Below are 27206 nucleotides of genomic sequence, written 5' to 3'. Positions count from 1 at the left end.
GTGAGATTTTTATTGAACTCCAGAGTTCCATAAAAGTTGTTCTGACAGTTTTTGCCAGGTTGATGGTTGTTTCAGTGGAAAGATAGATCCTTGGAGCTCCCTATTACTCCATTATCAGTGGTGTCACTCCTCCCTCCCTGCACCCTCTTCATGTGTGTGTGCATGCACATATTTTTTTTGTAAAAAAACCACACCATTAAATTTACCATCTTTTTCCGTTATTTACCTTTAAGCTCTGTTAGACTTGACAAATTTACCGTCTTAATCATTTTAAAGTGTACAGTTCAGTACTGTTAAGTATATTCACATTGTTGTGCAACAGATCTCTATAACTTTTTCATCTTGCAACACTTAAACTGTTTAACCCTAAACACTAATTCCTCCCCCTAGCCATTGGTCATCACGTTTTTTTTTTTTTTTTTTTTTTTTTTTGAGACGGAGTTTTTGCTCTCGTTGCCCAGGCTGGAGTGCAGTGGCGTGATCTTGGCTCACTGCAACCTCCGCCTCCCAGGTTCAAGTGATTCTCCTGCGTCAGCCTCCTGAGTAGCTGGGATTACAGGTGCGTGCCACCACACCCAGCTACTTTTTTGTATTTTTAATAGAGACAGAGTTTCATCATGTTGGCCAGGCTGGTCTCGAACTTATGACCTCAGGTGATCCACCTGCCTCAGCCTCCCAGAGTGCAGGGATTACAGGCATGAGCCACTGCGCCCGGCCTCTACTTCCTATTTCTATGATTTTGACACCTTTAGATACTTTGTAAGAGTGGAATTGTATAGTATTTGTTCTGGCCTTTTTTTCTTAGCCTAATATCTTCCGTGTTTATCCATGTTGTAGTATGTGATAGATTTCCTTTTTTTAAGGCTGCATAATAACTCTGCTGTGTGTACACACCATATTTTCTTTCTTTTTTCCTTTTTTTAAATTTTACTTTTCTGGGATACATGTGCAGAATGTGCAGGCTTGTTACATAGGTATACATGTGCCATGGTGGTTTGCTGCACCCATCAACCTGCAATCTGCATTAGATATTTCTCCTAATGCTATCCCTCCCCTAGCCCCTCTCCCCCTGACAGGCCCCAGTGTGTGATGTTTTCCTCCCTGTGTTCATGTGTTCTCATTGTTCAACTCTCACTTATGAATGAGAACATGTGGTGTTTGGTTTTCTGTTCCTGTGTTAGTTTGCTGAGAATGATGGTTTCCAACTTCATCCATGTCCCTGCAAAGGACACGAACTCATCCTTTTTATGGCTGCATAGTATTCCATGGTATATGTGTGCCACATTTTCTTTATCCAGTCTGTCAGTGATGGGCATTTGGGTTGGTTCCAAGTCTTTGCTATTGTGAACAGTGCCGCAATAAACATACGTGTGCATATGTCTTTATAGTAGAATGATTTATAATCCTCTGGGTATATACCCCGTAATGGGATTGCAGGGTCAAATGGTATTTCTGGTTCTAGATCCCTGAGGAATCGCCACACTGTCTTCCACAATGGTTGAACTAATTTACACACCCAACAGTGTAAAAGCATTCCTATTTCTCCACATCCTCTCCAGCATCTGTTGTTTCCTGACTTTTTAATGATCACCGGTCTAACTGACGTGAGATGGTATCTCATTGTGGTTTTGATTTGCATTTCTCTAATGACCAGTGATGTTGAGTATTTTTTCATATGTTTGTTGGCTGGATTAATGTCTTCTCTTGAGAAGTGTCTGTTCATATCCTTCACCCACTTTTTGTTGGAATTGTTTGTTTTTTTTCAGCCCAGGTGATCTTTTTGTTCCCTTTGTGTGCGTTAAGCATATACCGTTTATTTCTTCATTCACGTAGTAAACAGTTACTGAGAACTTATGCTTCATTGTGTTAGTAGGCTCCCTTAATTTGAAATAAATAATACATGTTCCTACCCTCATGGTAAATTGGAGGCAACAGATTTACTAATCAGCTCTTAAATACTATATAAGAGCTTCAGTAGGGGGATGGCACAGGATGCTATGGAGAGCCAAGTAGGAGGCATCTCAATCAGATTAGGAGAGGGAGGGAAGAGTTCTTGTGAAAGGTAAATCTGAAGCTGAATTTTGAAGGGTGAGTAAATAAAGTAATTCATGAAGTTATTCACTAAATGGGTGTTGGGTGAATGAATCAGAATTAGGTGAATCTAGGAGAAGGACATTTGCCGCAAGGATGCAAAGTAGAAGGGCATGAAATGTATGTGGTACATTCAGAGAATCTTGGAGTTGAGTATGGATTAAGTAAAAGGTACATTTTTAGGGGAAGGGTAGGAGCTGGAGTAGGTGTCATTCTGTCTTCACCCTTTGAATGAAATCTCATTTTACCCTGTTTTCCCCTCTCCCTGCAGTCTATCCTTCGCTGGAGTCTGACGATGATGACCCTGCTTTGAAATCTCGACCCAAGAAAAAGAAGAATTCAGATGATGCTCCATGGAGTCCTAAAGGTAATCCAGTATTCTGTCTCTTAAACTCTGTAGGGGTGGTCAGGGGAAAATAGACTTGAGGTAGGAGGGATATTTAATATCAGAAGACCTGAATCAGTCACTCATTTGTTTATTCAGCAAACATTTGAGTGTCTGCTGTGTGTCAGGCACTGTGTTAGGTTCTGGAGCTAAAATGACTAATAAGACACAGAGTTTATGTAATTAGTCCAATAAAATCAGAGGTAATGGAGCATGTTACATTTGATACTATATGGTTTGAGATAAAAGGAAGACCTTGAACGGATTTTAGCAAGCAGTTTGAGGCTTCTGAGAACGTTCTGATACCATCATCCCAGTGCTCTGGTAGTTTTGTTGTCAAGGAGGGAAATTCTGCTGAGTGTTGAGCTCTATAAGGTCCAAGATTATCACCTATACTGAGAGGCCATCTCTGAGGAGGGAAGAATGACCATTGAGTTGAACATGGAGTTTAGAGGATAATGGAAGAATTTTCTTCATCTCCTTGGCTGGATAGTATTCACACTGAGGATGCATCCTTCAGTTAGTTTTTGCTGCTTAACAGTCTATCCAAAACATAGTGACTTAAAATAACAGTTAATAATGTCTCATGATTCTGTGGGTTGGCTGAGCTGTTCTTCTAGTCCAGGCCAGCTTGCCTGGGGCTGCATGGTCTCAAAAGTTCTCCTTCAGGTGTCTCAGACCTATTTAGATGGCTAAGGCTTCTCTCTACATGGTCTTTAGTCTACCAAGCTCTTCCACAAGGTGGCAAAAAGGTTTCTAGCAGCAAGAGAGGACAAGCCCCATTGTGCAAGCACTTTTCAAGCCTTTGCTTATGTCATGTTTAATGTTGTCCTATTGGCTAAAACAAGTTACATGGCCAAGCCTTGATCCCATGGTTGGGAAATAGATTGCACCTTTTGAGAGGAGAACCACAAAGTCACATCGCAAAGGATCATGCATACAAGGATACATGAGCACACCGAGGGCCATTACTGCAACAGTCTGCCATAGAGGTCATTGGGATTTCAGTACCTGTGGTTCCCCAGCAGATAAAGGGCTTGCTCTTCTCACCCTGCCTTATTTAGACTTTTTGGTGTTTCCCTGAGGTCGGTGGGGGGTGAGGTAGGGGTAGCAGGGCATTCATCAGAAGTGTTATGTTAGTGAGTTAATCAGTAAATGTGTCTTTTTAAAAAAAATTTGGGGCCGGAAGTGGTGGCTCACACCTGTAATCCCAGCACTTTGGGAGACCAAGGTGGGCAGATCCCCTGAGGTCAGGAGTTCAAGACCAGCCTGACCAACATGGTGAAACATCGTCTCTACTAAAAATACAAAATCAGCCAGGAATGGTGGCGGGCGCCTATCATCTCAGCTACTTGGGAGGCTGAGGCAGAAAAATTGCTTGAACCCAGGAGGCCAGGGTTGCAGTGAGCTGAGATTGCGCCATTGCACTCCAGCCTGGGCAACAAGTGCGAAACTCCGTCTCAGGAAAAAAAAAAAAAAAAAATTTGGCTAGGCGCAGTGTGGCTCAGGCCTTTAATCCCAACATTTTGGGAGGCTGAGGCGGGTGGATCACTTGAGGTTAGGAGTTTGAGACCAGCCTGGCCAACATGGTAAAACCCCATCTCTACTAAAAATACAAAAATTAGCTGCATGTGATGTCATGCACATTTAGTCCCAGCTACTTGAGAGGCTGAGACACGAGAATTGCTTGAACCTCAAGAAGTGGAGGTTGCAGTGAGCTGAGACCGTGCCACTGCACTCTAGCCTGGGCAACAGAGCAAAACTCCATCTCAAAAAGAAAGAAAAGAAAACTTAGGCCTATTTTTAAATTTTATTTTCTCCTATCCTTTCCGAGTTTATTTTTCCTGTCAAATTTTTCTGGTTAGCACAGTAGAAAATTTAGAAAATATTGAAAATAAAGGGAATTATAAAGAAGGATTCATAAACCTATGAATCTGCCACCCAGAAGCAACCAATGTTAACATTTTGACATGTTTCCTTATAGTCTTTTCTCTATACATTTTTTAATTTTTATGGTTTAAATCACACATGTATACAATCTTTTTAAATTTTTTATTTTATTTTATTTTATTTTTTTTGAAACGGAGTCTATCTCTGTCCCAGGCTGGAGTGCAGTGGTGGGATCTTGGCTTACTGCAATCTCCACCTCCTGGGTTCAAGCTATTCTCCTGTCTCAGCCTCCCAAGTAGCTGGATTACAGGCACGTGTCACCATGCCTGGCTAATTTTTGTATTTTTAGTAGAGACGGAGTTTCACCATGTTGGCCAGGCTGGTCTTGAACTCCTGACCTCGTGATCAACTTCTGTCATTCTTTTTTTTTTTTTTTTTTTTTTTTTTTTTTGAGACAAAAATCTCACTCTGTGGCCCAGGCTGGAGTGCAGTGGTGCGATCTTGGCTCACTGCAGCCTCTGTCTCCTGGGTTAAAGCGATTCTCATACCTCAGCCTCCAAAGTAGCTGGGACTATAGGCGCGCATCACAGCACCCGGCTAATTTTTTTGTATTTTTAGTAGAGATGGGGTTTTGCCATGTTGGCTAGGGTGGTCTCGAACTCCTCACCTCAAGTGATCCACCTGCCTCGGCCTCCCAAAGTGCTGTGATTACAGGCTGTCAATCTCTCTTGATTACCTACTTTGTAAGATATAGTTGTTGGTAACCCTAGGGTCCTTTTGTAACCTTCTGTGAACCATTTTTTCCCTTGTGGGAAGTAAATCTAAAGCTGAATTTTGAAGGGTGAGTTAGTACAGTAACTCATGAAGTTATTCCCTAAATGGATGTTGGGTGAATGAATCAGAATTAGGTGAGTCTAGGAGAAGGACATTTGCCGCAAGTATGCAAAGTAGAAGGGCATGAAATGTATGTGGTACATTCAGAGACTCTTGGAGTTGAGTGTGGATTAAGTAAAAGGTACATTGTAGGGGAGGGGTACATTCCCTTTTGTAACCTTCTGTGAACCATATTTTTTTGTTTATGCTGTCAGGGTTATTAACATATACATTGTTGTTACTACTCTACATTGACTGACTAGAAATTAACTGTAAAAATTGAAAACCAATAGAGATATCTGGCCTTTTAAGTTAATATTATATCATAAGCGTGTTCTTATGCCATTGTTTATAAACAATATTTTTAATGGCTACAAGATATCAGTTCCATGGATATACCTAATATATATGTAATTTCTAACATTTAGGCTATTTTCAAGTTTTTACAATTAGTAAATTTAGGGTAAATATCTTTATATGTGAATGTTTATATCTCTGATCATTTACTTAGGATGGATCACCGTGAAACCTTAGAGGGGCCAAAGTGTGTGAGGTTATACAATGAAAAGTTTCCTTCCCAGCCCTGTTACATAGTCTTGTAGTTCCCCACCTGGAGTCAACTAGTGTTATCAGTTTTGTTTGTTTGTTTGTTTGTTTGTTTGTTTTTGAGAAGGAGTCTTGCTTTGTCACCCAGGCTGGAGTGCAGTGGCTCAATCTCCCCTCACTGCAAGCTCCGCCTCAAGCCTCCCGAGTAGCTGGGACTATAGGCGCCCACCACCATGCCCAGCTAATTTTTTGTATTTTTTAGTAGAGACCGGTTTCACCATGTTAGCCAGGATGGTCTCGATCTCCTGACCTCGTGATCCACCCACCTCGGCCTCCCAAAGTGCTGGGATTACAGGCACGAGCCACCATGCCCGGCCATCAGTTTTTTAATTTATCTTCTCAGAAGACAGTTTACACATATACAAGCAAATGCATGTATGTTTTCTTACCCCCACTTCTTTTACTCAATTGGAAACATTTTATACACTGTTACGTGCTTTGCTTTTCTCTCTTAAGAATACATCTGGGCTGGGCACGGTGGCTCACGCCTGTAATCCCAACACTTTGGGAGGCCGGGGAGAGCAGATCACAAGGTCAGGAGATCCAGACCATCCTGGCCAACATGGTGAAACTCCGTCTCTACTAAAAATACAAAAATTAGGTGGGCGTGGTGGCACATGCCTGTAGTCCCAGTTACTCAGGAGGCTGAGGCAGGAAAATCGCTTGAACCTGGGAGGTGGAGGTTGCAGTGAGCCGAGATTGTGCCACTGCACTCCAGCCTGGGCGACAGAGCAAGACTTCATCTCAAAAAAAAAAAAAAAAGATTATTGATACTTATTGCAAAAGTGTTTCCCAGAGAAGTTGTACCAATTTACACTTCCATCAGCCATGTGTGAGTGCTTATTTATGAAATGTATGCAGGCATTGAACATACCAGTGAGGAGTAGTATTTGATTATGAGTAATGTCTCAAGCATCCTTAGTGAGTGCTTATTCTCTCAGAGTCACAAGATGGCTACTTCACCTCCAGCATTGGGTTGGGGTCTGGGCTGCAGTCAGGAAGAAGAAAAGCAAAAGGAAAAAGGGACAGGCATGCTGAGTGCTGAGCATTCCCTCTCCCCAAGGAGTTTTAAGTTCCCTTTTTTTTACACATCTCTTTGGCTGAAATTGTGTCAGATGGCCAAGACTATGAGCCAGAGATGCCAGGGGATACAGTTTTTATCTAGGCATATTGCTGTCTCACAAAATGAGTGTTTTTGTTAGTAAGTAGGAAAGAGAGAATGATACTTGGTTGAGAATGAGTAGTCTCTGCCGTGAGTGGTTTGTTTTTTGTTTTTTGTTTTTTTTTGAAACGGAGTCTTGGTCTGTTGCCCAGGCTGGAGTGCAATGGTGTGATCTTGGCTCACTGCAATCTCTGCCTCCCAGGTTCAAGCAGTTCTCCTGCCTCAGCCTCGCAAGTAGCTAGGATTACAGGCACCCGCCACCACGTCCAGCTAATTTTTGTTTGTTTGTTTGTTTTTTGAGACAGAGTCTCGCTCTGTCACCAGACTGGAGTGCAATGGTGAGATCTCGGCCCACTGCAACCTCCACCTCCTGGGTTAAAGCAATTCTGTCTCAGCCTCCCGAGTAGCTGGGACTACAGGCACACACCACCACACCCAGCTAATTTTTTTTTTTTTTTTTTTTTGCATTTTTAGTAAAGATGGGGTTTCACCATGTTGGCCAAGATGGTCTCGATCTCTCCACCTCGTGATCCGCCCACCTTGGCCTCCCAAAGTGCTGGGATTACAGGCATGAGTCACCACACCCGGCCAATTTTTTGTATTTTTAGTAGAGATGGGGTTTCGCCATGTTGGCCAGGTTGGTCTCGAACTCCTGACCTCAGGTGATCCACCTCGGCCTCCCAAAATGTTGGGATTACAGGTGTGAGCCACCACACCCGGCTTCTACCATGAGTTTTTGATCTTTGGTAATTTGTAAGCAAACAACAGTATCTCATTGATTTAATTTACATTTTTTTGATTCAGCATATCCTCTATGTTTTATTAGCATCAGAATTTCTTCCATTGTAAATTGTGTTTACATCCTTTGCCCACTTATCCATGTGGTTCTTCAAACTTTTCAGGTTGCCCACTTTATATAATAAGGGAATAGTCATCCTTTGTTTCATACACACACACACACATTTTATACTTATAAGGTGCTTATGGTACTTCTTCTTCATTCTACATGAAAAATCTGAATATTTCAGTATCAAGTGTTGATCATTGCATATTCAGAGAGTAGATAATTAACACCCTTATATTTTTTAAGCATAATTTTTAAATATCTAATGTATTGATCTACAAAGAATTACTTAATATTTGGTACTGAGCAGAAGATACAAATTGATTTTTCCCCCAAATAGATAACTGTTGGTGATAGAATCACATTCCCACTAAGCTGAAAATGCTTTCTTTGCCATGTCTACTGAGTCATACATATCATGGGTTGTTTGAGGCACATCCATTTTGTACCATCGAAGTTCTGTTTGTTCTTGTGCTGGTATTTCACTTATTCACTACCTATTTATGACTTAGAAAAACTGCAGACTTTTTTATTTTGAGGCAGAGTCTCACTCTGTTGCCCAGGCTGGAGTGTAGTAGCCTGATCTCAGCTCACTACAGCCTCCACCTCCCAGATTCAAGCGATTCTCCTGCCTCAGCCTCCCAAGTAGCTGGGATTAAAAGCACCCGCCACCACGCCTGGCTAATTTTTGTATTTTTAGTAGAGATGGGGTTTCACCATGTTGGCTAGGCTGGTCTCGAACTCCTGACCTCAAGTGATTAGCCTGCCTCAGCCTCCCAAAGTGCTGGGATTACAGGTGTGAACTACCACGCCTGGCCAAAAAACTGCAAACTTTTAAAAAGTGGCTTTTAGTTAACTAAAAAGATAGCTCTTTAAAATGAAGAACACCGAGTTTAACCCAATAGGATGAAACTGTAGAGCACAGCTGCATTAGTTGGTGTTCATGGACCTTTGAATCTCCTATTAATTTTATGTAATTTCTATTGAAATTTTATGTAAATGCATGCATCTATGTATGTGTATTTCTTTAGTAATTTTTATCACATTTTCAAAGTGAGTTTTTAACTCAAAAAGGATGCATTCTACTAAGGCATTCTACTAAGGGGATTCCCATTAAGATCAGGAATAGGACTGATGTGCCCACTAACACTGCTATTATTTAGTGTTGTTCTAGAAGTTCATGCCAGTGTTTAGAAGTGAAGCAGAAATAAGAACTGTAACTATTAGAAATGAAGAGACCAAATCATGATGTAAGCCATTAGGGTGAGAATCCTGTTCACTTTTGGCCATCATTGTATCTGTAGCACCTTGCCTAGTGCCTGGCCTATAGGAGATGTTTAATAAATATTTGACAAGTGAAAGATAAGATATAATTTTATAATCGATATAGAAAATATAGATATGGGGCTGAGCATGGTGGTTAATGCCTGTAATCCTAGCACTTTGGAAGGGTGAGATGGGAGGATTGCTTGAGCCTAGGAGTTCAAGACCAGCCTGGGCCACATAGTAAGACCCTGTCTCTGCAAAAAATAGAAATAAAAATAGAGATATGATATAATTATGTAATCTCAGAAAATGAAAGAGAATCAACTAAAAACTGTTAATACTGATAAGAGAATTCAGTAAATTGGGTGATCATTGGATATATACCAGATATCCAAAAATCAAGAAGTACTATATTAGTAATAACCTTAATGTACTGAGAAAAGGAAATGCTATTGACAATAGCAACGAACATATAAAATATGCAAGAATAATTGTAAGAAAATCATGTGGAACCGACATGAAGAAATAGAGATTTGCCATGTGCCTGGTTATAAAGACTGAGTGTTGTAAAGAGTCATTTCCTTCCAAATTAAGGTATACATTTAACACTAGCCTAAATCAAAATCCTAATGGAATTTTGTGGGGAATTCATTCTAAAAGTAATTTAAAAAGTAAACAGGTCTAATTAGCTTAAAGAATATTGGGATAGAGAAAGTAAATGAAATTAGCCTATTACATATTTGAATATACTGTAGTGCTATAATAATCATAAGCACAAGAACAGTCAGTAAATATTTTCCTTTTAAAAATTTTTGTTATGAAAGTTTTCAAACATAGATAAAATTCAAGAGGTTATTACCATGAACACCTATGTATATATATCTGTCACCCAGATTTAATAATGAACATTTTGCTGTATTTGCTTTATTCTTTTTTTCAAGGCATTTTAAGCAAAATCTCACGTGTTACGACATCTCTAGTTTTTTGCTGATTTTCTTTTTTTTTTTTTTTTTTTTTTTGAGACAGAGTCGTGCTCTGTCACCCAGGCTGGAGTGCAGTGGCACAATCTCAGCTCACTGCAAGCTGCGTCTCCTAGGTTCATGACATTCTTCTGCCTTAGCTTCCTGAGTAGCTGGGACTACAGGCGCCTGCCACCATGCCTGGCTAATTTTTTGTATTTTTAGTAGAGATGGAGTTTCACCGTGTTAGCCAGGATGATGTCCATCTCCTGACCTCGTGATCCTCCCGCCTCGGCCTCCCAAAGTGCTGGGATTACAGGCGTGAGTCACTGCACCCAGCCTGTTATCACTTAATTTCAATACTACACAAAAGCTTGCCTGCTATATAGCTCCATTACCCTTCTCCTTTATGCTATTACTGTCACAAATTACATCTTTGTACATTGTGTTCATGAACATAGTAATTGCTTTATGTAATTGTCTGTTAATCCAGATAGAAAAAGTTACAAAAATATGTTGATAATGTCTTTTAAATATACCTATGTAGTTACCAGTGCTCTTTATTTCTTCATGTAGACTCAATTGTCTAGTGTCCTTTCCTTTCTACCTGAAGGTTTCCCTTTAACATTCCTTTTTTTTTTTTTTTTTCCCTGAGACAGAGTCTCGCACTGTCGCCCGGGCTGGAGTGCAATGGCATGATCTCGGCTACCATATAGCTGGGAATACAGGTGCCCGCCACCACACCTGGCTAATTTTTTGTATTCTTAGTAGAGACGGGTTTCACTGTGTTGGCCAGGCTGATCTCGAACTCTTGACCTTGTGATACTCCCACCTCGGCCTCCCAAAGTGCTGGGATTACAGGCATGAGCCACCACGCCTGGCCCTTTAGCATTTCTTATAGGACAGGTCTACTAGTGTCAAACTATTTGTGTTTATTTATCTAGGAATATCTTGATTTCTTCATTTTTGAAGGATAGTTTTGCTGGATCTAGAATTCTTGATTGATAGTTTTTCTTTTAGCACTTATAATATGTCTTCCCACTGTCTTCTAACCTCCATGGTTTCTGATGATAAAGAAATCAGTTTATGTTGTGAGTCAACTTCTGCCTTGCTGCTTTCAAAATTCTGTTGTTGTCGGCTGGGCACGGTGGCTCAAGCCTGTAATCCCAGCACTTTGGGAGGTCGAGGCAGGTGGATCACGAGGTCAGTCAGGAGATCGAGACCATCCTGGGTAACACGGTGAAACCCCATCTCTACTAAAAATAGAAAAAAATTACCTGGGCGTGGTGGCGGCTGCCTGTAGTCCCAGCTACTTGGGAGGCTGAGGCAGGAGAATGGCGTTAACCTGGGAGGCGGAGCTTGCAATGAGCTGAGATTGCGCCACTGCACTCCAGCCTGGGTAATGGAGCAAGACTCCATCTTTTAAAAAAAAAAAAAAAAAAAATTTCTGTTGCTGTCTTTGGTTTGAGTTATGATGTGTAGCCTTTTAAATTTGTCCACCTTGGAGTTTGTTGAGCTCTTAAATGTATAGATTGTTTTTCATCAAATTTGGAAAGTTTTTAGTTGTTATGTCTTCGAATGGGTGTCCTTCAGATCCCTTTGGCTCTGTTCACTTTTCTTGATTCTCTTTTTGTGTGTGCTCATCAGACTGGATAATCTCAATTGACTTATCTTCAAAGTCAGTCATTCTTCCTTCTACCTGCTCAAATCTGCTGTTGAAACCCTCTAGTGCAGTTTGCATTTCAGTTATTTTACTTTTCAACTCCAAAGTATCTATTTGGTTTCTTTTTATAATTTCTGTCTCTATTGGTATTCTCTGTTTGGTGAGACATCATTCTCATACTTTCCTGTAGTTCGTTAGACATGGTCTCCTCTAGCCTTTGAAAGCATTTAAAATAGCTGATTTAAAGTCCTTGTCTAGTAACTCCAACTTTGTCTAGGAAGTCAGGGACAGTTTCCACTGATTGATTTTTTTTTTTTTTTTTTTTGGTGAATGGCTATACTTTATTTCTTTGTATGTCTTGTAATTTTTTGTTAAACTGTACATTTTAAATGCTGTGGCAACTCTGAAAATCAGATTTTCTCCTCTCTGCTCCTCAGAGAACACTCTTTTTGTTGTAGTTGTATTTTGTTTAGTGGCTTTTCTGAACTAATTCTGTAAAGTCTGTAAACTTGTGTGTGTGTGCCCACTGATGTCTCTACTCATTTAGCTTAGTAGATGTCTCATGATTGGGCACAGTTTTCTTGAAATGCCTGGAACCAGTGAGTCTCCCAGTGCTTGCTGAGGGGCTCTCTGTGTGCATGTTGGAGCATGCCTTCAGTCAGCCAGGCAGTTTACAACTCTGTGGTAGCCTTCACTTCTATTTGTGTACCACCTCAAAGTCAGAGGTGCATGCTTAGGGCCTTCTCAAGTCTTACAGCCCCAACACATGCATGTGGTCTTCTAATTTGCAGAAATGTATGAGAACTTGTCAGATTCTTTATGGACATCTCGTTCCTTAGCTTTTTTTAACCATTTGGGTTAATCTGTTGTTTGTCACAACTCTTATCCATCACCTTAAACAGCTATGACATTAAGCACATGCCTTTAAACATTTTTTAAAACACCCCCCAGGGAGGGAGAGGCTTTTAGTACTAGGCTTTGAAAGAAAGCTCTAGCTCCTTTCTGCTCACTACATTGCTGGGAACGTGGGCTGCTATTTTTCAAGGCGTTCACTAAGCTGGGGCAAGGTAGATGTGTCTAGGGCAAGTTAAAATGCACGAAGCTCATTGTTCTTACTGAGATTCAGCTGTTTTTCTTGAATCACGTGCTTTCCAGGTTTCTGCAAGCCTTTTGTTAATTTCGAGTTCTGAAAAAATTTATCCTGACAATTTTTGCTAGTTTTTTTGTTGTTTTTATTGGGGAGTGAATTCTTAGAGGTCCTTACTTTGCCATTTTTACTGATATCACCCATCATAACATCTCATCTTAAATACTTAAATATGCATTGAATGATATTTTTTCCATAACCACAGTACCATTATATCTAAGCAAAGTAATATTTATTTCTTAATATTATCCAGTACCATGTACTTATTCAAATTTCCCCCAGTTGCACCAAAAATATGTTTTGTAATTGGCTTACTTAAACCAGAATCCGTTCAAGGATTACACACTGCATTTGGTTATTATAATTTCTTAGTCTTGTTCATTATTTAAAATTTGTTAGTATGACTATTTTATTTTATTTTTTGAGACAGAGTCTCACTCTGTCGCCCAGGTTGGAGTGCAGTGACGCAATCTCAGCTCACTGCAACCTCCGCCCTCTAGGTTCAAGTGATTTTCCTGCCTAAGCTTCCCGAGTAGCTGGGATTACAGGCACGTGCTACCACACCTGGCTAATTTTTTTTGTATTTTTAGTAGAGACAGGGTTTCACCATGTTGACCAGCCTGGTCTCAAACTCCTGACCTCGGGTGATCTGCTCACCTCGGCGTCCCAAAGTGTATTGACAGTTTTATTTTATTTTATCGTATTGTATTTTTTTATTTTTTGAGACGTCGTTTCGCTCTTGTCCAGGTTGGAGTGCAGTGGCACGATCTCAGCTCACCACAACCTCCACCTCCTGGGTTCAAGCGATTCTCCTCCCTCTGCCTCCCAAGTAGCTGGGATAACAGGCACCCACCACCAGGCCCGGCTAATTTTTTGTATTTTTAGTATAGACGGGGTTTCTCCATGTTGGTCAGACTGGTCTCGAACTCCTGACCTCAGGTGATCCGCCCACCTCAGCCTCTCAAAGTGCTGGGATTACAGGCGTGAGCCATAAAAGTAGAAGCGATAGCACGTGAATACCCATAGTCTGAATACCCAGATTCTATAGTTGTAACATTTTGCTGTAGTTGCTTGATTCATCTTTCTATATCTATCTGGCTATCTACAGTTTTTGCTGAGCCACTTCAAAGTAATGTACAGTCATCATAACATATTTTACCCTTTAATAATTTAGTATCTCCTAAGAATAAGGACATCTGGCCAGGTGCGGTGGTTCACGCCTGTCATCCCAGCACTTTGGCACACCGAGGTGGGCGGATCATTTGAGGTCAGGAGTTCAAGACTAGCCTGGCCAACGTGGTGAAACCCTATCTCTACTAAAAATACAAAAAATCAGCCGGGCCTGGTGGTGGGTGCCTATTATCCCAGCTACTTGGGAGGCTGAGGCAGAAGAATCACTCGAACCCAGGAGGTGGAGGTTGCAATGAGTAGAGATCACGCCACTGCGTGACAGTGTAAGACTCCATCTCAAAAAAATTAAGGACATCCACCATTCCCCAGTGTAACCACACTACTTTTTTTTATACTTACCAAAGTTAGTAATAATTCCCTAAGATCTTCAGATACCCAATTCATAACCAAATTTCCCCAACTGTTTACACAAAATATCTTTTATAGGTTTTTTCCCCTCCCAAAACCCAGGTCTAATCAAGGAGGTTCCTTTATCCCCAGCTTAAAACAACCAGCATTTTCTTATGTTCATGTATTTGTGTGGGTCGGGAATTTGGAAATGGCACAATGGCGACAACTTATCTCTACTGCACGAAGTCTGGGGTCTCAGCTGGAAAAACTGAAGGCTGGGGGTGACTTGTTGGCCAAGAGTTTGAGTTATCTGAAGTCTCTTTCACTTACATGTTTGATGCCTGGTCTGGGAGGACACACAAGACTGAAAGTGCCAACATGTGGCCTCTCCATGTGACTAGCTTCCTCACTGCCCAGCAGCCTCAAGGCAATCAAACTTTTTACATGGCGGTTCAGATTGCTAGAAGCATGAGTGTTCCAACAAGCAGTGTGGAAACTGAAATTACCTTTACTGACCTAGCCTCAAAAGTCATATAGTGTCATTTATACCATATTCTATAGGTTACAAATAAGCCTGCTTAGATTCAAGAGTGGGGCACAGACCCACCTATCCGTAGGAAAGGTGTCATAGGATTTGGGGTCATGTTTTAAAACCACCACACATACAAAACTATAGAGAACAATATAAAAGATATCCAAGTATCCATGACTGAAAATTATGCATCAACATTTGGTAAATTTGCTTCAGATCATGTTTTAAACAAATGTTACCTTTAAAGAAAGAATTTCAGCCTTCCAAATTTCTTGTTCTAGAATCTGCATACTGCTTATCCAGAAATTCTCCTTTATAATAGCAATAGCTAACCAAGGAGTTTGAATCTAGGTCAGCAACACCACTACATCTTTTTTCTGTGACATTAGATTTTTTTCTTTAAAAATACAGTAAGACTGGGCATGGTGGCTCATGCCTGTAATCCCAGCACTTTGGGAGGCTGAGGTGGGTGGATCACTTGAGGTTAGGAGTTCAAGACCAGCCTGGCCAACATGGTGAAACCCCATTTCTACTAAAAGTACAAAAATTAGCCGGGCATGGTGGTGCATGCCTGTAATCCCAGCTACTCAGGAGGCTGAGGCAGGAGAGTCGCTTGAACCTGGGAGGTGGAGGTTGCAGTGAGCTGAGATCACCCCACTGCACTCTAGTCTTTGGTGACAAAGCAAGACTCCGTCTCAAAAAATAAGAAGAGTTGATTGAGCTCCTATATATCCACCAGTGAGAATGAACAGTTATTGATATATTGCCATATTGGCTTCATTTATCACTATCTTGTTTTTAAAATTTTTTTCTTTGCTTGAAAGCAAACCCCAGTTATGCCATTTCCCCCCAAGTTTTTCAGTATGTATTTCTAAAAAATGGACATTTTCTCACAAAACCTTACAACCTGTTATTATACGTAACAAAACTAACAATAATTTGATAATTCTTTGTTATCCGATTCTAAGTCCATAATCAAATTTCCTAAATTGTCAAACCATGAAAAGGTGTTTTTAATATTAGATTTGTTTAAATCAGGGTCTAAACAGGGTCCATGTGGCATTTGAATGTCATGCCTTTTAACCCTCTCAATCTAGAGAACACTCCCCTTTTTTGTTCTGTGCTATTGATCTGTTGTTGACACTGGTGTAATTGTCCTGTCCTACCTTCTAGATTTGTCTGCTTACTTGTGACATTGTCTTTTTAAAGAGACTAAGCCAGTTTATCTTGTAGAATGTCTGCTTGTTTTCTTCTGGTGTCATTTAACTTGTTTTTCTATACCTGTTTCCTAAACACTGAAAGTAATATGAATGGCTTGCTATATTTTAGCTCTTCAACAAAACAACTACTCAGGTGATGTGAATTTCCTATTGCTTCTCATCAAGAGGTGCGTGAAGTTGTGTTGTGCTTTCTCACTATTAGTGACAGTAAAGTTCATACTTAAAGTGGTAATCTCTTGGCCTCATTATAAGTTTTTTCTTCTTGAGGTGAGCAGGTAATCTGTGAGGTAATATTTTGGTGCTGTGTGAATATCCAATTCCCTAGAATCAGTTGTTTCATTAGGACTTGCCAGCTTGTGATTTTCTAATTCTGTCATTCCTTCTACATTTAGTAGCTGGCTTTCTTCTGTAAAGAAGAGCTATCTCTCATCATTTGGGGCTGTTTGGTTATCCTGAAACATACTTCCTTTTGAAATGGTGGGATGAGTATTTTTTTATTTCAGGTTGGTAAGGCATTATAAAAGAGTCATGCAAGAGGGTGATCCTCTTCAGGAACTCATAGCCTGGTTGGTAGACAGAGTAACACATCAGCATTAGAGAATGAGACAAGGTGGTATGTGCTATGTATCAAGTAATTTGTACAGATCATAAGTTCAGAGGAAAAAGATCAATGGAACCAAAGAGGTTTTGTGTAGGAGATTGATTTCAGCTTACCTTAAAGAATGGGTAGGTTTTGAATAGGCAGACAAAAAGGAATATAGTACTCTAGGTAGTGTGGATGGTGAGGATGAAAGCATAGGGAGAGAGGATGAGCTGTACACACTCTGGAGATATAATAAGGAAGCCATCCGTCTGGAGAAGCTGAGAATATGGATGTGGAAATAAGGTTGGAGAGGTAAGTGGGCCAGAAGCAGAATATGGGACAAACTTAAATGCCAGTTCAGGGAGATTAACTTTTTATTTTTATTATTGATTTATTTTATTATTATTATTATTTAAGACAGAGTTTCACTCTGTTGCCGAGGCTGGAGTGCAGTGACGCAGTCTCTGCTCACTGCAATCTCTGCCTTCCAGGCTCAAGCAATTCTCATGCCTCAGCCTCCTGAGTAGCTGGGACTACAGGTGTACACCACCATGCCCGGATAATTTTTGTATTTTTAGTAGAGATGAAGTTTTGCCATGTTGGCCAGGCTGGTCTCGAACTCCTGGCCACAAGTGATCCACCTGCCTCAGCCTCCCAAAATGCTGGGATTACAGGTGTGAGCTACTGCACCTGGCCTGGCTTATTGTTTTATTTTTAGAGACAGAGTCTCACTCTGTTGCCCAGGCTAGAGTGCAGTGGTACAGTCGTAGCTCGCTGTAACCTCAAACTCCTGGGTTCAAGCAGTCCTCCCACTTCAGCCTCCCAAGTAGCTGGGACTACAGGTGCATGCCACCACACCTGGCTAACTTTTTAAATTTTTGTAGTGACAGGGTCCCACCTCAGCCTCCCAGAGCATTGGGATTACAGGCATTAACCATCATGCCCAGGCAAAGGAGGTTCACTTTTTTCCCCCGCTCTGGGAGGTTCACTTTTACCGTTTAATCAGTGTGTGCTTTGAGCATTTGTGAATTAGTTTCTTATGTGATGGCAAGCAAAATCTGGCTTCATAAAAAGCTAGAAGCAGGAAGACCAATGAGACCACCTTTGGAGAGCTTGTAGGTAGGGAATATGGCTAGCATTCAGATAAGTGTCTTAGTGACACCTTCTCATCCTGTTTCCCCTGCAGCCCGTGTGACCCCAACTCTGCCGAAGCAAGACCGCCCTGTGCGTGAGGGGACCCGGGTAGCCTCTATTGAGACAGGTTTGGCTGCAGCAGCTGCAAAGCTGGCCCAGCAGGTAGGTGCTGACACCCCAGGTCACCCTGCAACTAATAGCAGTTTGGTCTCCTTCCTTTTACCTTGTTGCACTTCTGAGAGCAAGATGGGTCACCAGCAGCTGTACTGGAGCCACCCGCGAAAATTCGGCCAGGGTTCTCGCTCTTGTCGCATGTGTTCAAACCGGCACAGTCTGATCCGGAAATAATGGCCTCAATATGTGCCGCCAGTGTTTCCGTCAGTACGCGAAGGATATCGGTTTCATTAAGTTGGACTAAATGATCTTCCTTCAAAGGATTATCCAAAGCATCTACTCAATGAAAAACCATGATAGTTCTTTGTACATAAAATAAACATTGAAAAAACCAAAAAAAAAAAAAAGAAAAAAAAAATAGCAGTTTGACTTAGAGCCTCAACACTTAGACCTGCAGGCTGATAGGATCCTACCTTTGTCTCAGTGGGGATTGAGTAACCTTTGATCTTTATCCTTGGCAGTATCCCAGCCCCCTCTTAAATCCCTCTTATCCCAACTCAATGATAAGCTACTTCCACAGGTTACACAGTTGACTTGATTTAGGATGAAAGAAAATATTAGGCCAGAGAAAAACCCTTGCGGATATCACTTACCTTTTTTGTGTGTGAAAACCTCTCAGATGAGAAGGACCAGATCCATCCTTTGCTCTCATATGAAGCCCTGAGGGGGTAACTCAGCTGAGTACACTCAAGTTCTCAGCCACCCACCAGTATTGTAATTTGGTTGATTAGAAATTTTTCTTGTCCTCTTTATGAAATAATATTATCTTAATCTTCACCCACTAATATTTTTTTTGTCCTAAAGAGTGATCTTCACTAGAATCAAGTTCACCTAGGCCGGGCGCGGTGGCTCAAGCCTGTAATCCCAGCACTTTGGGAGGCCGAGGCGGGCGGATCACGAGGTCAGGAGATCGAGACCATCCTGGCTGACACGGTGAAACCCCGTCTGTACTAAAAAATACAAAAAACTAGCCGGGCGAGATGGCGGGCGCCTGTAGTCCCAGCTACTGGGGAGGCTGAGGCAGGAGAATTGCGTGAACCCGGGAGGCGGAGCCTGCAGTGAGCTGAGATCCGGCCACTGCACTCCAGCCTGGGTGGCAGAGCGAGACTCCGTCTCAAAAAAAAAAAAAAAAAAAAAAAAAAAGAATCAAGTTCACCTAGCATTAACAGCTAAAAGTTCTTTTATGTGTGTAATGTGCTTAGGAGCCTTTGGAGGTGAATTTTCTGGTTCTCTCGCTATCAATATCCCGTTAGCTTCTAATCCCATATCCTATAGCTTAGAGCGCTATTAAGCATCTGCTTTGTTAGTTGCTTCCGTATACAATGTGTAATGTAATCTGCCCAATAGCCCTGTTCAACAGGTGATATTTTCATCATTTTATAGATGAAGAAAATGAGGTTCTCATTAAGTGACTCAGGATAATACAGACAGTAAATGGAGGAGACAATTCAAACTCATATCCTCTAACTTCAAAGTTCATACTACTTTCTATTTAAATACATGCTCACGTAGTGTAGTCATTACATCGTATTTAAATAATATTTAAATCTTTGGCAATCTTCTTTGACCAGAACTTCTCTCTCTTATGTATATCCCAATACAGTGTAAGCTGTCATTTGAAAAAGGGGGTTCTACTGTTTTATATAAACGTAAATTAAGTAAAGGTGTGAAAATTACTCTTAGTGCCTTTTAAGGAGCTGAATTCTGTTTGGGATGATCAGAGATTACCTCAAAGAAGAGGTTTTGAAACTGGGGAAGGGCTTTGCAAGCTAAGTTTCTGGTATGGGCCAGGGAGGCATTCTAGAAGAAGGGAATTCCTTGGTATAGCACACAAAGCCCTCCTAAAACCCTCTTGATTTGGTCTCTAGTCATCTCCCTGACCTCCTTCCAGCCCCTCATGCACACCCTTTATACAGCCATACTGCACTGTAATACTCATAGTCCCCTCAGTGAGTATATCAGATTGTCTCATGGTTTTGTGCCTTTACAAAAGATGTTCCTTTTACCCATTGAGAATCATACCCTCTCAGATGCCTTACCTAACAGCCCTTCATACTACCTACCACCACTTTATTTCAGAGGCCTTTTTCTATATGCTTCTACAGCATTCTCTCGTGGTACTTACAATCATAAATGAATGTTTTGTTGTTTCTTACTAAACCATGAATACTTCAAGAGTGGGAATATATTTAATTTAACTTGGTATCCCCACTATGGTCAGAAAGTGTGTTTAGTCAGTATTGGGGTGAGTGAGTGAATGAATGAATGAATGAATGAATGAATGAATGAAAGAAACAGATCTTTCTCTATTAGAGACTTCATGTTGGGGAGTTAGTGAAAATAAGTAATGGATATAAGAATGGATTCTAGAGTCAGCCTGCTTGGATTTAAATTACATAAGAGTTCTACCACTTGGGCAAGTTGATTTCTCTTTACCTCGTTTCCTCATAGACTTCATTTTAGGATTAAATGAGGTAATGTATGTACAAGCTCTTTTAGAATGGCAGTTGGTATGGAGTAAGTACTATAGGCCTGTTAGCTTTTCATCATTATTATGAGTTGGCTAAGTGTAAACAGCCAGACTGTGGAAGATCATGAATGTCAGGCCAGGGAGTTTGAACATGGGCGGGAATCTGCTAACAGCCTTTTGAGCAAGGGGATTGGCAAGGTGAAAGTGGTTCTGTCATAAGATGGTCTAGTTGTCTGTGGGGGTATCTGGATAAATTATATATGAAAGAGATTGGCAGCAAAGGTAGCAAAATTTAGGCTAGTGATCTAGATATGAAGAGGTAATTCTGAGTTTAAGTGAGAGAAAAAGGGACAGAAATGCAGTTCCTGGTACGGGTAGAATAGCATTGTGGCTGAGGGAAGAGATTCTGAAGCCAAATGGCTTGGATGTGAATCCCAGTTTGGCCACTTACTAGTCCTGTAACCTTAGGGAAATGACTTAGCCTCTCTGTGCCAGTTTCTTCATCCTTCAAATGGGGTTATAATTCTTACTTCTTGGGTTTTTACGAGTATTAAATGAGTAATTATAGAAGAGTGGTTGGCATGTATTACTAATATTATTATTCTTGTACCCAAGAAATGCCTGTGGTAGCCACAGCCTGTCAGATCTTCGAAGGCAGGAGTAGGCTCGTGTTGCCAAGAGAAGGCAAAAAAATGTAATCACTGAGTTGGTTTGTGTGGCTGTGTAGCATTTCAGAAGGTGAAGTTATTTACATGCTCTCAGCACCACCTTTCCAGGTTCTCAGGGCTCCAGATGCCCACTATACAAATGTCCACTATGCAGTGGATGGTAGATCCGTAGGGCACTGGATGGTTGAGATACAAGGTATTGGGAGAAGTGACACAACTCATTTGTCATTCCCATCCCCAAAGTGAGGTTTTTAGACCCAGTGACCTGGAGGATTGTCAAGCCCTCTGTTAAAAGAAAAAGACCAGCAAGGGGAAGAGAAGCCATTATAAGAGATGAAGATAGAATAATAAGTAACTACTTGTTGAATATCTACTATGTGCTGTGTATTTTTATGTCATCATTTAATCTTTTCAAAAACCCTAAAAAGCAGATATTTACCTGTTTTATAGATGAGGCAGCGGAGATTCAGAAAGGTTAGTCAGTTTGACCATAGTCATCCAATTTAGGGAACACAAGCCTGGATTTGAACCAGATTTATCTCACTCCAAAGCTAATAATCTTTCTAATCTTTCTATGCTCAGATTTTCCATTTTGAGAAGTTTGCAAGGTGTCTCTTCAGATAGACCTGGTTTTAAATACTGGTCCCAACTACTTTTCAGCTGTGAGGCTTTGGGCTCAAGTTACTTAATACCCCTGTACCTCCATTTTCTCACATGTAAAATTAGGATTTTTTCTTCTTAGGGCTGTTATGAGAATTAAATGAGATAAAGTATATAAAGTGTCTCAGCTGCTAATGTAAATTTAGTTATTATGATTAGATGTGTCCAAGGTCTACCTCATTAGTGGCAACACTAGGACCAAAATCCTAGTCTCCAAATTCATTTACAGCTCTCTTGGCACTGTACTAAAATGTGACAGCAGTGACTTGAGGATGGATAGTAACAAAGAGATGATCTCAGGTATTGGAAGGCCTGTTACGTGCTGTGTGTACATCCAGGCTAGACTTGGTACAGGTAAGGGAGAGGGTGGCAGGTTGCACAACCATATTGGCCATTGTCTAGTTAGTTCCTTTCCTGGGAACTTTTCTTCTTTTTTTCACTCCTGAATCTCATCCTACTTGGCTTGTGTTTCAGGAGCTACAGAAGGCCCAAAAGAAGAAATATATCAAGAAGAAGCCTTTGCTGAAGGAGGTAGAACAGCCTCGCCCTCAAGACTCCAATCTCAGTCTGACAGTACCAGCCCCCACTGTGGCTGCCACACCACAGCTTGTCACCTCCTCCTCACCCCTGCCTCCTCCTGAGCCTAAACAAGAGGCCCTGTCAGGAAGTCTCGCTGACCATGAGTACACGGCTCGTCCCAATGCCTTTGGCATGGCCCAGGCAAACCGCAGCACCACACCTATGGCCCCCGGTGTCTTCTTGACGCAGCGGCGCCCTTCAGTTGGCTCCCAGAGCAATCAGGCAGGACAAGGTACAACGGCCATGTGGTTGTAGAACCAAAGGATCTTAAAGCCACCTGCCCTAAATCCTAAGTGCTCTAGTAGATGACAATACCAGGGAGGGACACTGAAGGCCAACCTAAGGTGCTTGGATTTGATCTTATGGGCCATGGAGAGATGTTGACTGATTTGAAGTACAGACAAGATCAGGTTTTAGTTTTGAAAGATCCTTCTGGTGGCCAGAAGGAGGTAGAGGGTGGGCTAGAGATGGGAACTCTAGGGAGGAGGCACATATACAAGTTCAGGCAAGCAGGAAGAGTACCTGGGGCTCTGCCAGAGGGAGTAGAGAGGGAGGAGATGAACTGATCAAATACAGAGGCAGTCAAATAGGACATGGGAGGGGATTTAATGTGGGGAGACAGAGACAACAAAGAGTCAGGGGACTCAGGCCTTCCTTTCCCTCACTTTGGTCCTCAAAGCCCAGTCCCTAGAGTATGCAGCTCAAGGGCACGGAGGTTGGTGTGATGTTGAAGGCTGATGAAGATGAGAGTTTCTAATGAAGCAAGGCCCTAGGGACGGCAACTTCAGGGACACTGAGCTCTAATCACTAACCAGGCACTTGTCCAGTCCTGGTGGGTAGGATAAGAGGGTGTGGAAGCACATTTACCTCCCTGCAGGATCTTGGAAGGAAAATGATTGGGACCAGAGTAATCAGTGGAGAAAAAGAACCAGACAAACTGTAATCAGGGAGTCTCTTGCTGCTACAGGGGGTCATAGAAGGAAGAGTCAAAGCATGTAATGTTGGTTGGAAGTAGTTAAGGAGGGCTTCCTGCCCAATATGGTCAAAGGATGGAGAAACTTTGTGGGTAGAGAAACAGGAAGAGGAGGTGGCCTGAGGGCAGTTGGTGCCAGATTTGGTGTTGAAGCCCTTGCCAAAGCCCTTGCTTACTTTTCCCTTCTCCCACAGGAAAGCGTCCCAAAAAGGGCCTGGCCACAGCAAAGCAGAGACTCGGCCGTATCCTGAAAATCCACAGAAATGGCAAACTACTTCTGTGAGCCCTCCTGTGTCCCACCCCTCACCCCTTTACCCCCATTGCCTTCTCCATTGTCAACTCTCGGGGCATTCCTGGATCCTATCTGCCCCGGACAAGGTGCTGAGGTGCATTGTCCTGCTTTCTTGGGACTTACCAAAGGCACGGACCCCTCCACCGACTCCTCCTAGCTCCCTTCCCCACTTTCACTAGAGCATCCTGCCTGCCTTCTCCATGCCTCTGAGTAGCAGGTAAATGGGAGAGGTTTCCAGCTGACTAGAACCCTCTTTTCTACTCGTCCAAACCACTCCCCTGTCACCTGCCTTGTCTGTTCTTTACTCTTGATCCGCTCCTAGAGCTGGAAGGCAGATGAGGAGAGGTGTGAAGGAGCCTGAGCCATGAAGTGGGAATCCCAGTGCTTGACACTTTCTGCAACTCTAGCCCTATATCCGGAAGCCTGCCCACCTCCACCCATTCTGTTTGCCCCATTTCCCCAGTCCAGTGGACATGCCCCATCTCCAGACTTGCTCATGGGAGAAGGCTGTGGTCTCTGCCCCCTCTTGCCAAAAGCTTCATGGAAATGAAGAGGAAGGCCTAGAGCCTCCTTCCTGCCCCACTGTGGGCCATTTCCAGAAGTGGCCTAGAAACGCCAACTTCACTTACCTTTCGGAAGAAAGGTGATTCCTATCACTTGTCAAGGTAGGGAGAGGTCAGATGCCCAAGCCTTTGACCATGGCTTTGTAGCCTGTTGGAGGAAGCTACTTTTAGCTGGCTACACATGAGGCCACTTGTTTTAGGGTGAGCTCCAGGGATTTGCCTGGATTTTGAAATCATGTAGAACATTATCCACGTGGCTGTGGCTGTGGCTGGGCCCTGGCAGGTGGAAAACCATCTCCCAGAAACCTGAAAGCACCTGCCACTGACGCAGATAACCCTGGCCCTACAGCTTGCTTGCTCCGCCTATACCACAGAGCACAGCCTGGACATTATGGAGGGTGTGGCGGGACGGCCCACACCTGGGTCCTCCATCGGGAACTTTTCATGCTTCTTTCTCCACCTGAGGTCTTGGTCTGAAGAAGACCTCAGGACTCACATCTTCACTCCTGGGCCTTTGCACTTCCAGACGACAGGTCATCGTTCAAGCAGAATGCAGACAGGCCATTCACGAGCCCAAGTTGAAGAGAAGAGACGCCCATCCGTGAAGGAGCAGACCATCCATCCGATCCTCCCTTCCCCTGTCCTTCCTTCGTGGATTATCTCCATTGTCCAGACAGTGCCCCCACCTCCCACCGCCTTGCCTCACTGGCAATCTGGACTCGATGGAGAACATCCCCCCCACCTCCATTTGGCACTGCCCAAGTGGAGTGTACCCTTGCCCTCTCCACCTGTACCACCCACTCCAACCTCACCCCAGCTTGCCCAGTGCTGCTGGGGAATTTAACAGCTACCATGCAGGCCACAGGGAATTTGTGAGGCTTCCTTCGTCATCTTTGTATCTCCAGTTTGTCTTTCTTTTCTCCGTAGCCCTGCCTCTACTTTCCTTCCTTGGAATCAGGGGTTCCTTTAGCCCATTTGCTTTCTCTACCTTGGGGACCCCAGGGGCCAAGCAGTTCTCCATCTAGTCACACCAAAGGCAGAAAGCCTGGCTACCTCCCCCCAGCACATGAGTCCCTACTCCCCTCCCCTCTGTTTCTACCCAGCTTTGCTTACTTTGGGGATTTCAAGGCAGCAGAGGGTAGTGAGGGGAGGGCAAGAGAAGCCTCTGTCGCTGTATAGGCAACTGCCTGACTATGCGGTGACTGCTGTAACCAACATCAGGTCCCCAGCCCTTTTGTCCATTAACACCCCCTCTTGATCTTTCAAAGGCAGCTAATTGCTAGCAAATCCCCCTGATTCCGGCCCTTTCCCTCTGTTTCTTTGTTAGAAGTTTTCTGTGGAGCTGAAACCCAGCCTCCATTTGACTGGGTTTCATTTAGCTTAGTTGGGTTCTTGGAGCCCCCTGTTTGTTGTTTTGTGTTGTTTCCAATGAAAAGCAAGTTTACCCTCAGAGTTATGCTTTTCCAAAGAGGCTGATGTCTTTGTTTTTGTTTTTTTTTAATGTTTCAGGTTCTCAGTGAAGTGAGTTGGGGAGGGGTTGGGAGTGTTTAGTAATCAAGGTTTAGAACACCGTGAGATAGTTACCTCTGATCTCCAATTCCTAGCTAGGGGCTGGATAGGGGGAAGGGAGAGAGGATTTCTATTCACCTTTAATATATTTTTACAAAAAAAAATATAGAAACAAGCCCACCGCTTCTGTACATGTCTAAATATATTTTTAGAAGTGGGTAGGATTGTGAATTTCTGATGCAGGGCCTTTTTATAAATAGGTTAGAGTAGCATCATTCACACTTCTCTGTTGTTTTTGCCCCTGTCTTTTTCTTATGTTGTGTTACTAATGTAATTTATATTTTTTTTAGATCCTCCCTTTCCTATAGAGATAAAAGTGATTTATCTTGGCAATTGCTTTGCTTGGCATTCTTTTTTTTTGTGGTGTGGGTGGTGGTGTGGTGCAGGGTCCAGGAGTGCTGCCTTCTCCTTGTACTCCTTTGTCTCTCCCTCAGCAAGTTATTGGTGGGCATTTCCCTGGTGGTCAGCCTTATGCTTGAAGTGGGAAGGGTATTCCCACCCTCAGGAAGGACACACTTCACACACCTGAAGTAGATCATCAGAAGCAGAGTGAGCAGAAAAGAAAGGGTGCAATAATTCAAAGGGGTCTGACAAGTTCAGTGGGAGGGCTTTCCAGAGACTGCTTTTGCAAGTGTGTCCTCTTTCTGTGAATGTGGGATTTTTTTTTTCCTTCTCCCTGCATGGAAGACATGCACTTGTTGTATAATCTGGACTTAATTACTGTGCTTAGGGCCAGTACAAGGGTTGGAAGAATATAATTATCAGAGCTTGTTTTCACAATTATCGCACTTGTTTTCTTGTGCCAGGCACTACTCTTAATGCTTTATTGATTCATTTCATCCTCACCAACACCCTCATCCTACCAGCAAAGAAACAAAGTAACCTTCCTGTATCATACATGAAAATTCTGGGACCAACCTGGTTCCAGAATGTATATTCTCTTATCACTCGTTCTACCACTTCTCACTGATAACCACTACCATTTATTAAGTGCCTTTTGGGTGCCAGGTTTGGGCTAGGGATTTTACTTAGGATATCTCATTTAATCCTCACTGAAAACCCCATGAGGATATTCACCCTGTTTTACAGTTAAGGAGACTGAAGTTTGCCAATGGTCTTCTGCAGCAGGATCTGCCTGATTCCAAAACTTACGTTCTTTGCCTTCACCGTATTAGAAAATCTTTTGAGGCTCAAGCACCCAACAGATCATTATTAAGCCTTTGTTGTGTGCAAGGTGCAGAATTGAGAGTTATCTCCTAAGGAAAGCACCCAGGGTGATCTTGGGAGACTCAGTTTCAAATTCACCACCACCCTGACTCTGTGGGTGAGCCAGGGCAGGCTGCTTAATGTCTGTGGGTCACCTATTAAAGTATTTTGAACCC

The 27206-nt window shown here is 42.4% G+C and overlaps 1 protein-coding gene and 1 pseudogene across 10 annotated transcripts in view; both read left to right on the top strand.

The window, feature by feature from the left end:
- Positions 1-26157, top strand: part of PHF8 (PHD finger protein 8) — a 109208-nt gene extending 83051 nt beyond the window's left edge. For all 10 annotated transcript variants that reach the window (XM_005593667.4, XM_005593661.4, XM_074029848.1 and 7 more), the window contains 5 exons: positions 2363-2458; positions 17929-18038; positions 22323-22659; positions 23595-23679; positions 24782-26157. In XM_005593667.4, the coding sequence (XP_005593724.1) occupies positions 2363-2458; positions 17929-18038; positions 22323-22659; positions 23595-23679; positions 24782-24860 (707 nt within the window). In that variant the 3' untranslated portion in view covers positions 24861-26157. The remainder of the gene's footprint in view (positions 1-2362; positions 2459-17928; positions 18039-22322; positions 22660-23594; positions 23680-24781) is intronic.
- On the top strand, positions 18122-18435 carry LOC123571380 (small ribosomal subunit protein uS14-like; annotated as a pseudogene).
- Positions 26158-27206: the final 1049 nt, after the last annotated feature.

Source organism: Macaca fascicularis, chromosome X (assembly GCF_037993035.2).
Source record: "Macaca fascicularis isolate 582-1 chromosome X, T2T-MFA8v1.1".
NCBI lineage: Eukaryota > Metazoa > Chordata > Mammalia > Primates > Cercopithecidae > Macaca > Macaca fascicularis.
This window is presented reverse-complemented; position numbering and strand designations above follow the sequence as displayed.